The following is a 12,267-nucleotide window of genomic DNA, read 5'->3' on the forward strand; positions in this document are numbered from 1 at the left end:
TTAGGGACATATACAAAGAGTGTTAATTGCCGCTAAAAATACATATTTAGCGGCAATTGAGCTATTGTCGTTAATTAATTGCCGCTAAAGATCATTTTTGATGTAGTGGTTTTTTTCTTTTTTCTTATTTGATTATAGCCAAATTAAAATTTCAATTTGAGGTTTGAAGCTTAACATCGATAATCCATCACTTTATTTTTTTTACTCTTCTTCCTTTTTTTTTTTGTGTGAAATTTGTTATTTTTTGTCTTAAATAATTAATCTATTGTGTAGAAAATAAATTTTCTTGTTAGTGTATAAATTTTATAAAATAAATTTAAGGGCCTCTTAATATGATTTTGCCTTAGGCCACGAGATCTGTTGAGCCGCCCCTGGTCTGACTCTGTCACAAAATATATACACATGCATGCGTGTGAGAACTAATATTAAAACAAATAATATACACTCGTGTCGTAGAGATAAAAATATTAGTTAGAATAATTTTGAATACGTACAGTGAGAGAAAGATTTGGTATTTCTTTTATGGTATTTTTGTTTATGGATAGAAAAAAAATCTTTTAAAAAAGTTACCATCCTTTTTTTTTTTTTTCAAAAACCATTCCTTATATAATTAGGGTTTGTGTATATGTTATTCTAATTTGTATTGTTGCAACTTCTCCCTACCATGGCTGACCTATTGCCTGAATGTCTCATTCATAAAATACTTTCTTACCTTAGTTTAACAGAAGCAACTCGATTGAGTATTCTCTCGAAAACATGGTTGCAAGCATGTTCGACTCTTCCCAATTTGGAATTCACAGTTAAGTATCGCAACAATATGAAAATAGTGGATAATATCATGGAGAGATATCGGGATGAAAAAATCCCTATTGAAAAGTTTGAATTATCAGACTTTAGTTATTTGCGTTTAGTTTTCCCTATGTTTGATAAATGGCTTGACATTGCACTTCAGAACAGTGTAAAACATATTGTCTTTGGTGTTCCTAGCCATACATCGTACCCCTTGCCTATTTTCAAAATCTTTGCATCAAAATCTTTAAGAGAATTGGTTCTAAGTGGTAGTAATTTGAAGCATGTTTCATTATCTAGTGGTGTGGTGAAGTGCAATTCGTTGAGAAAGCTTACTCTATCTGACGTAGTTTTAGATGAAAACATGCTTCAGACTCTACTTAGTAGTTGTCCGTTTATTGTCAGTTTCATCTTTGATAATTGTTACGGGTTGAAAAAGATTGAGCTACTGAATAATCTCCAAAAGATCAAGTCGGTTTTAATTTGGAAAGGTGGAAACCAGCTCGTTAAAATTCAAGCACCAACTCTTGAACACTTGTCTTATGTTACTCAACCGGAAACATCTCCTAAGTTGGATATTGTTGATGCTCCAAATTTGGTGTCACTTGTGTATAAGGGAAATCTAGTGCCTACGATTTTCGTGGATGCTAAATTGCCATGGAGTTGTCATCCTAGGAGACTCCTCCTCGAGTCAAATGGTACAACGATTGCATATGTCATGGATCGTTTAATGTACATGAAGAGTTCAAATCAACTAAAAGAAGTAAAAGTCTATAGATTTGATTGGGGAGAAGTGAGATGGCATTTTGTGGAACTCGGAAGGGAAAAGGAGGCAATAAGGTACTATACCGAGAGGAATAGATTTCGTTTTTTATTAGATTGGTGATACAGTTAATTTTTATCTCTTGTAAGTACTTCTCTGTTTCAATTTTTGAGACACTTGTATTAGATATTTTAGTTATTGCAAACTATTACTGTGTTGAAAAGAAAAACTTTTGTGGTATACAGTTGTGTTTTAGACTTCTGCTTTCTGTGGTCTGTGCATCTGTTCTTATTTGGTGGGAGTATCGTCTATCGAACCACTAAGCACCTTTCTTTTTTTAGACTAATATAATGTCGTGTTTAATAGATGTCTATGGACCTGGTTCCCCTGCTTTTAGAGATAAATAGAAGTTGTAGTACTTCGTTCTGAGACGTTTAGTGTATGAACTCCACAATAAGGATTCATATGTTCCTGTGGCAGCTTGACAAAGGCAAAATCGAGTATAAGTTATCTCTCTGACCATTTACTATGGCACGTATTGCCTCAGTGATACCTGCTTTTGTTATAGATCCTCTTGTTTGTCAAAAAGGGACTAGTTGCTCGGTATGAAACCTTTGAACAACTTAACTGCATTGATGCTTATGCATCTGCTATTGATAACATGAAACTCGAGGTCCATTTTACAAGACTTGTGGTTTTTGCATTGAATCAGTCTATATGATTTGTTGATTCAACTCCTATTGATAGCATGAAATTCGACAGATAAAGATAGTTGCAGGTATCAGTGGGATTTTGTGTTGTTAAAACTAATACAAATTTAGGCTTATGTGATTCTTCCTTCATTCTGAGTGTTTTATATGATCAATTATTTTCATCTGTATTAAGTAAAAAATGATATTGGTTTCACAAGGATTTCAGGTTAACAAACTATACTAAAATAAATTTTGTATGGCCCTTTATATTTTGGAGATTCTCTTGCACATTAGGGTTAATAAAGATGATTCTATCCCATATACAAGGATATAATCACGGACAAAGTTCAAATTATGCAACGATTCAGACTCTGAAGTTTTATGTCTGATCGATAAGTGTCTTGGCATTGCTCTTCAGAATGGAGTAATAGATCTAGTGTATAGTGATCCTCTCGTGATTCTGTGCCGTTGTGATCTGATGGTTGTTTCATTATCTAGTGGTGTGACAAACTGCAATTAACTGAAAATGCTTTCTCTAACTTTCAGTTCATTTACACGAAAACATGCTTCAAACTCTACTCACTAAAATCTTTAGAGCTATGACAATGAGGATACCTGATGGATTTCTCGAGAAATTTAACTTAAATGCCGCTTGGCTTTCTGAGGGCAGCTTGATGCACCTGTGTTAGCAGGGTCCAGGTAAGGACTGCACCCAAGGAGTGTGATGTAGACAACCTACTCTACTGCAAGCATTAGTGGTGACTACTAGTTTAAATCTATGACCTATAGGTCACAGAGACAACTATACCGTTGCTATAAATTGAGGAAATATACTGTTTCACATCATATTTTTCTATTCTGATCTTATGCAAGTTAAACCAATGATCACACATAAACTAACAATTTCTATTGCCTTCCATTAAAAGAAATCCAAGTATCAACCTTACATAAGCAAAATCAAATTTTACGACTAAGAAAGAACCTCCGATAGAAGACAAAAAAAAGAAGTAAAGCTCTCTGCATTTATTTGATAAAAAACAGTTTTTGCTGCGAAAAATTGAAGTGCATTTCGTTACTTCTAAGAGAATAAGGGTGTTCAAATTGCAATAGAATAAACTGCATCACCAATCTAATAAAAAGAAATATTTCTCCAACGTGCTAACAGTCCTTATTGAGAGCTCTCCTCTTTTGTGTTCTACAGGATGCCAACTCTGATTTCTCTGATCAAATTTGTAGACTTTTACCTCTTTTAATTGACCATGCCTTTCATGAAAAAGAGCGCGTCTCCAATTCTTCATATGCATCAAACAACCCATTTCATGAGAAAGAGTGCGTCTCAAACTCTTCATATGCATCAAACGACCCATGAAACATGTAAACATTTCACTTGTTGATTGTAGGTTGAGTTTCCTTGGACGACAACTCCACAGCAAGGCATCCACAAACGTCGAGCACTCTCCAGTAGGCCTTAAAAAATTTACATCTAAAACGTCCACTTTGGGGATAGCATCTCTACACTGCAGCTGCAAATCATTCATGTTGATCTCCTCGTATTTGTGAAAATAAATGGTAACTTGAGACCAAGAGATCGAATCTGATAGAGATTGCCTCAACTGACAAAACCATGCCGCGTCTACATTGAACAAGGGATAAAGAATCATTTGTGACTGCTTCAATTGTCTTGATTCTTGTGCAAATTTAAGCTGAGGAATATCATGTCCTTTATACTCCAGCAAAACCAAATTTGGAGCATAAATTGCTCCGATTTTCTTGCAATTATGAATCTTTAAGACCTTTAGGGATCGACTCCTGCAAACGTTAAACCTTCCTAAAGAAATGTTAGCTAATACCAATTTCTCGAGGCAGTAAGGTCTGAAGATAAGGCGGTTGAGATATATATCAGATATCTTCGTACATGATATCTCTAAAGATTTCAGATTCTTATATTTATCAATATTCAATTTATTCAAACAAAAACTAGAATAATACAAGTGTTCAAGAGTTGGTGCTTCGATTTTAATGGGATGGTCAATATCAATGGCAAGTGACTTGATCTTAGGAAGATTCCGGAGCTCAACATTTTTCAGCCGAGTACAATTCCTGATGATTAGATCAACAATGAAGGGACAACTAGAGAGTATAGTCTGAAGCATGTTCTTATCTAAGCGTACACGAGATAGAGAAAGCTTTCTCAAAGAACGACAGATCACCACATTACTAGTACTAGATAATGAAACATGCATCAGATCACAACCCATCAGGACTAGTTCTCCTAAAAAATTTGCTTCCAAGAATTTAAAAATAGGAAAGGGGTATATTTTTGAATGTGTAACATCTCTATACACTAGATGTCTTACACCATTTTGAAGAGCAATGCCGAGCCATTTATCAATCAGAGCAGAAATACGATCAGGCTTTTTAGAGTTGTCAAATTCAAACTTGTCAATAGGAATATTTCCGTCCCTATATCTCTCCATGATATTATCCACTATTGCTATGCTTTTCCCCGAGAATTCCAAGTTGGGAAGATCCAACCAGGCTAGTAGCCATGTTTTGGAGAGAATTCTCATCCGGGATGCTTCTCGATAACTAAGATAACAGAGTATTTTGCGAATGAGGCATACAGGCAACATGTCAGCAGTCCCCATGGCTTGGAAGTTGCAGGGGAAGTGACAGTGAAAAGTAAATCAAAACCCTACATATTCTAGGAACCCTATTACCTATTATACTGTTAGCACTAGCAAATTTATCCGTGTTTTTAGAACTGTTATAACAAACTTTAATAATAGCTTACCAAATTTATCCACGCTTTTAGAACAGTAATAACAAACTTAAATAACAGCTTACTAATATAATAATAAAAATATATTATTATAGAAAATCCAAATATGTTACCTTTCAAGTTTGAATCTTTTTATTATTATTAACACTCAATCTTTTTAGTGGTCAATAAACTGTGTTAAGTACCATGAGGTCTCGAATTCAAATCTCAACAGAGAAAAAAACACTGTGATGTCTAGTCTTAGCGGATAGAGTTAACTGGTGATTTCTTCTAGTTTATTCTAGCCGTGATGGATAGGGTTCCCTGGTACCTGTTGTTAGTGAGAAGTGACAGATATCCCATGGAATTAGTCTAGGCTATCTCAAGTTGGTCCGGACACCACGGTTAACCTAAAAAAGTGTGAAATGGTTCTATACTGCTACCAAATAACAAACGATGCAAAGATCACAGATATCACAAGTCGAAATTAGATTTATATGCAGCATAACTTTCTCTTTTCAACAAAGTACATACTTCAGAGGTCTCGAGATCATGAAATTAATAGGCCTATCAGTTGCATACACGCGCAACTACTTTTAGAATTATATGACAAAACACAGTGAGATCTCTTATTTGAGTATATCTCTCAATTGATTCTGTGATTTTGAAGTACAACATAACAACTATAAGTTGGCCTCAGACTAACATATCAAATTCAAATATCATAAAACGCTCCAAGTATCAAGCTAACGTTTACAAAATCAAATTTTACGACTGGGAAAAAACCTCAAATGGAAGGCAAAAAAGAAGTAAATCTCTCTGCATTTATTACTTTTTGCTGCGAAAAATTGAAGTGCAGTTCGTTACTTCTAAGAATAAAGACATTCAATTTGCAATAGAATAAACTGCATCACCAATCTAATAAAAAGAAATATTTCTTCGACTTGCTACTGGTCCTTATTGGGAAATCTCTTCCTCTTTTGTGTTCTACAGGATGCCAACTCTTACTTTTCTGATCAAATTTGTAGGCTTTTGCTTCTTTTAATTGACCATGACGCATATTCTTCATCTGCATGAAACGATACATGAAACATGTAAAAATTGTAGTTGTTGATTGTAGGTTAAGTTTCCTGGGATGACAACTCCACAGCAAGGCATCCACAAATGTCGGAAACTCCCAATTCGGCCTTGAAAAATTTACATCTAAAATGTCCACTTTGGGGATAGCAACTCTAGGTTGCAGTAGCAAATCTCTCATGTTGATCTCCTCGCATTTGTGAAAGTAAATGGTAACTTGAGACCAAGAGATCGTCGAATCTGATAAAGATTTCCTCAACTGACAAAACCATGCTGAATCTACATTGAACAAGGGATAAAGAATCATTTGTGATTGCCTCAATTGTCTTGATTCTTGAGCAAATTTAAGCTGAGGAATATCATTTCCTTTATACTCAAGCAAAACCAAATTTGGAGCATCAATTGCTCCTATGATCTTGCAATTATGAATCTTTAACACCTTTAGGGATTGACTCCTGCAAATGTCGAATCTTCCAAAAGCAATGTTAGCTAATAACAGTTTCTCCAGGCAGTAAGGTATGGAGATAAGGTGGTTGAGATATACATCAGATATCTCTGTACATGATATATCTAAAGTTTTCAGATTCTTATGTTCAACAATATTCAATTTATTCAAACAAGAACTACTATAATACAAGTATTCAAGAGACGGTGCTTGGATTTTAACGGGTTGGTCATTACCAATGACAAGAGACCTGATATTTGGAAGATTCCGTATCTCAATATTTTTCAGCCTACTACAATACCCAATGATTAAATCAACAATGAACGGACAACTACTGAGTATAGTCTGAAGCATGTTATTGTCTAAGCGTACAAGAGATAGAGAAAGATTTCTCAAAGAATGACACGTCACCGCTTGACTAGCACTAGATAACGAAACATGCATCAGATCACAACCCGTAAGGACCAGTTCTCGTAAAAAATTTGCTTCAAAGAATTTAAAAATAGGGAAGGGGTATGATGTTGAAAGTTCAACATCTATGTACTCTAGATGTCTTACACCATTTTGAAGAGCAATACCGAGCCACCTATCAATCAGAGGAAAAATATGATCAGACTTTGTAGAGTTGTGTAATTCAAACTTGTCAATAGGAATATTTCCGTTCTTATATCTCTCCATGACATGATCCACTATTGTTATGGTTTTGCCCGACGAGACTGTGAATTCCAAGTTGGGATGATCCAACCAGGCTAGTAGCCATGTTTTGGAGAGAATTCTAATCCGAGATGCTTCTTCATAACTAAGATAACAGAGTATTTTGCGAATGAGGCATACAGGCAACATGTCAGCTGTCCCCATGGTTTGGAAGTTGCAGGGGATGTGACAGTGGAAAAGTAAATCAAACCCTATATATATATTCTAGAAACTCCAATATATGGTAATACTTGTAAACTTATCCGCACTTTTAGAACAGTTATAACAAACTTAAACAATTGGTTACTAATATAATAATAAAAATATATCATTATAAAAAACAAAATCCTAAGATTTCAAGATTGAATCTTTTTCAATTATCAACACTAGATTTTATTTTTATGTTAATATTTTATCACTTTGGGATTCTTTTTCTTTTATAAATATTTCGCCTAATTTTTTTTAGTATAGCCACATACTTTTTCTCTTTACCTTTAAATCTTTAAATTTATTTCATACTAGCAAACTGCGTTGGATTATTATGAAATGAAAATGGAGAACGAAAATGAATATTGGTGAAGAAACTATTCTGGTTGCATCTAAGAAGAGGAAAGCAGAGTACCTTGGTCTTTGTTGGGTGCTAAAAAGAGATATATACGATGCTAAACTACGTTTAATCATCTTAATACTAGTATGCACCAAGTCTGAGTACCAAAACGCACCCAAGGATGTGATCTAGTAGTCAATGAACTATGTTAAACACCATGAGGTTTCAAATTCAAATTCCAACGGAGACAAAAAAAACATAGATTTCTAGTCTTAGCGGACAGAGTTAACTTGTGATTTCTTCCAGTTTATTCTAGCCTTGATAGACAGGGTTACGTAATACCTAGTACATGTTGTTAGTGTGACAGATATCCCGTGGAATTAGTCTAGGTGCGCTCAAGTTGGTTAACCAAAAGAACAAAATGAGTACCAAGACAAAATTGCTACTATGCACCAGCAGATTTGAGTGTGATTCAAGTATTAAAGCTCCTACTTATCTCTAAAAGCAGTGGAACCGGATCCAGAGAGCTCTAAAAAAGCGCTAAACGGTTTTACACTGCTACCAAATATGAAACGATGCATTGATCACAGATATCAGTAGTCAAAATTAGATCTATATGCAGCATAACTTTCTCTTTTCAACAAGGTACATACTTCAGCGATCTCAAGATGAAATTAATAGGCCTGCGGCCTATCTGTTGCATATCTCAATTGATTCTGTGATTTTAAAGTACAAAATAACACCTACAAACCGGCCTCAGACTAACATATCAAATCCAAGTATCAGAACAAGCTCCAAGTATCAAGCTAAAGTTAACTAAATCAAATTTTACGACTGTACATGAACCTCCTACAGAAGACAAAACAGAAGTAAAGCTCTCTGCATTTATTTGATGAAAACCAGTTTGCTAAGAATAAAGGCATTCAATTTGCAATAGAATAAACTGCATCACCAATCTAATAAAAAGAAATATTTTTCCGACTTGCTAACAGTCCTTATTGAGAGCTCTCCTCCTCTTTTGTGTTCTACGCAACGCCAACTCTGACTTTTCTGATCAAATTTGTAGACTTTTGCTGCTTTTAATTGGCCATGACTCAAATTCTTCATCTCCCTCAAACGATTCACGAAACATGTAAACATTTCACTTGTTGATTGTAGGTTGAGTTTCCTAGGACGACAACTCCACAGCAAGGCATCAACAAACGTGGGGCACTTCCCAGTCGGCGTTAAAAATTTTGCATCTAAAATGTCAACTTTGGGTGTGACAGCTCTACAATGCAGCTGAAAACTTTTCAGGTTGATCTCATTGTATTTGAGGAAACAAAGGGTAACGTGTGACCAAGAAGTCGAATCTGATAGAAATTTCCTCAACTCACAAAACCATGCTGCATCTAAATTGTACAAGGGATCAAGAATTATTTGTGAGTGCTTCAATTGTCTTGATTCTTGTACAAATTTAAGCTGAGGAATAACACGTCCTTTATACTCAAATAATCGCAAATTTGGAGCATCAATAGCTCCGTTGATCTTACAATTCCGAATCTTTAAGACCCTTAGGGATGGACTCCTGCAAACGTCAAACTTACAGTATTGTTAGCTAATATCAATCTCTCAAGACAGTAAGGTTGTTGAGATATCTATAAAATACGGATATCTCTAAAGATTTCAGATTCTCATAGTCAATAATATGCAACTGTTTCAAACAATAACTAGAATAAGACACAAGTGTTCAAGAGCTGGTGCTTGGATTGTAACGGGTTGGTGAATACGAATGGTAAGTGACCTGATATTACAAATATTCAAAAGCTCAATATTTTTCAGCCCAGTACAATGCTCAATGATTAAATCGACAATAAAGGGACAACTATTCAGTAGAGTTTGAAGCATGTTCATATCTAACCAAACACAAGATAGAGAAAGCTTTCTCAAAGAACGAGAAGTGGCCACATAACTAATACTGGATAATGAAATATGCATCAGATCACAACCCGTCCGTCAGGATTAGTTCTCGTAAAAAATTCGACTCCACGAATTTTAAAATAGGGAAGGAGTATGATGTTAAATATCTAACATCTCTATAGACAAAATGTCTTATTAAATAATTTACTAATATAATAATAAAAAATATATTAATCCAAATATGTTATATTTCAAGTTTGAATCTTTTTTACTATTAAAACTTAATTTTATTTTTATCTTTAATTTTTTTGTCTTCTTTAAATACTTGGTCTCTCTTTTTTTTTTTTTTTTTTTGTATAGCCTACATACTTGGTCTCTTTTTACCATTCCATATTTACTTAATTTTCTTATTTAAATTTATTTCGTACTAGCTAATTTGTTTATTTTTATGAAAACAATTTCAAACCTACTTTTTATCTTTCAAAGTTAAAAAAAAGGCATAACATATACAAGTGATATGTCCTCCAACTTTAAGTGTGCATAGATACACTTATACTTGTATAAAGTTGAACAAATAGATACATGAGTTCTACATGGCATAATATACGCAGGAACACCACGTAAAATGCAAATTGTCATGTAAGATCGATGACATATAAAATGTATATTTATTTGTTCAACTTTATACAAGTTTAAGTGTCTGTTTGTGCACACTCAAAGTTGAAGAGCATAAATGTAAATTAAAGCCAAGTTAAAGGGCATATTTATGTATTACTCCCTTTATCCCAATTTATGTGACACATTTCGAATTTTGAAATTCAAATAAGTCTATCTTTGACCGTAAATTTTTCTTCTATTTTTTAAGTATTTTGAATTATCAATTATTAAGACTTATAGTACTTTTTATGTAGTTTACAAATATATAAATTTCATTTTAAAAAATTTGAAGATTTCACGAGCAAATTCTCGATCAAACTTAAATTGTTTGACTCTCGAAAAGCGAAATGTGTCACATAAATTGGGACAGAGAGAGTATATGTTTTCCCCATTTAAACTATAAAGTTATGGAACGTCTTGTAATTAAGGGCATCTCCAATCCTACACTCTATTTTACTCTCCAAATATAGAGTACTCTATTTTTTCAGACAACCAATTATCTATTTTACTCTCTAAAAAAAATCTCCTTCTCTCTCCTCAATATTATATTTTTATTTCTATTTCTATTTCATTTTCTTATTTCATAATATAAATCTGTTCTTTCTTTTTCAAAATAATCACCCTATATAATTTTCATGTAATATAAAATTATTACTTTTTTAATTCTTTATTTAATATAAAATTATATTTTATTGTAAATTTTAAAGAAAAATTGAAAAAAGAAATCAACAAGCACAACCGCAATCACAAACACAACAATTTTCTAGATGATACACTATCTTTTTTCCGAATATTTTTAAATCTAAAAACGACCTGCCGGATTACTAAATTATTGTTGTGAAAAACATTAAGTTATGTATTGTATTGTATTGTTATCTTGTATTTAAATTATTATGCCATGTATTGTATTTTTAAATTAAATTTTTCATTTTATCATTTAAATTTTGTGCATTCTTCGTAGTGAAAATCAATAATAATATCAAATTATCTCTTAAAGTGACGAAAATTGAAAAAAATATTTAAAATATTGTTAATTCGGGATGAAAGCAGTATATATTAAATAACATATTTTTTAAAGTGTTGTACTATATTTAAAAAGAATTACGAATATTATAAATTTATTTAATAAGCCTTATATGAAAAATAATATGTTAGTTACAAATAATAGAGATAATATTAAAATAATGAAAAAGTGAAATAGAGAGGTGAATAGTAATTCTCCAACTCTCTATAAATAGAGAATAGAGAGTTTTTTAGAGAGTGATTGGAGATTCAATTCTCTATTTTACTCTCTAAATATAGAGAATGGAGAGTAAAATAGAGTGGAGTTGGAGATGGTCTAAGTAATTAAGAAAAAGGGTAAAGTCGTTAGAAATTAATTAGGGTTTCTAAAGTGTATATATAGGGCTTTATTTTACCTTTTTTCCACCGTATTTGTCAATTCCCCTTTCAAGCAAAAAACATGGCCGCCACTGCTGACATATTCTCGGAATGTGTGATTCACAAAATACTCTGTTATCTTAGCTATGGCCAAGCATCCCGGATGAGAATTCTATCTAAAACATGGCTACAAGCTTGGTCGACTCTTCCGAACTTGGAATTCTTAGTTGAATATTTCGAAGAAACAAAAATAGTGGACGCAATTATGGAGACATACAGGGAAAACAAAATCCCCATTGACAAGTTTGGATTTTCAAATTGTTCGAAATTCAATCGTCGTCATCAAGTTTTCCCTCTGATTGATAAGTGGCTTGACACAGCTCTTCAAAATGGCGCAAGAGATTTAGTCTATGTAGATCTTCTCTACTCGGTACGATTATATCCTTTTCCTATTTCTAAAGTCTTGGCTGCAAATTCTTTAAGAGAATTGGTTCTGAAAGGTTGTAACCTTATGCATGTTTCGTCATCTAGTGGGTTCGCGAATTGTCATTCTTTGAGAAAGCT

The 12,267-nt window shown here is 33.4% G+C and overlaps 1 protein-coding gene across 1 annotated transcript; it reads left to right on the forward strand.

The window, feature by feature from the left end:
• The first annotated feature begins 664 nt into the window (after window positions 1-664).
• LOC107057832 (putative F-box/LRR-repeat protein At5g02700) lies at window positions 665-2,273 on the forward strand. The gene is made up of 2 exons (XM_015302853.1): window positions 665-1,621; window positions 2,121-2,273. The coding sequence occupies exons 1-2, from the start codon at window positions 665-667 to the stop codon at window positions 2,271-2,273; spliced, it is 1,110 nt and encodes a 369-aa protein (XP_015158339.1).
• The last annotated feature ends 9,994 nt before the right edge of the window (window positions 2,274-12,267 follow it).

Source organism: Solanum tuberosum, unplaced genomic scaffold (genome assembly GCF_000226075.1).
Source record: "Solanum tuberosum cultivar DM 1-3 516 R44 unplaced genomic scaffold, SolTub_3.0 scf00384, whole genome shotgun sequence".
In the NCBI taxonomy this organism is placed as follows: Eukaryota; Viridiplantae; Streptophyta; class Magnoliopsida; order Solanales; family Solanaceae; genus Solanum; species Solanum tuberosum.

Bases quoted from the DNA above. Each gene is read 5' to 3' on its own strand.
- LOC107057832 (XM_015302853.1), top strand. From the start codon at position 665: ATGGCTGACCTATTGCCTGAATGTCTCATTCATAAAATACTTTCTTAC. The intron at 1,622-2,120 runs GCAATAAGGTAC...CTTTTGTTATAG, and splicing joins AACTCGGAAGGGAAAAGGAG to ATCCTCTTGTTTGTCAAAAA.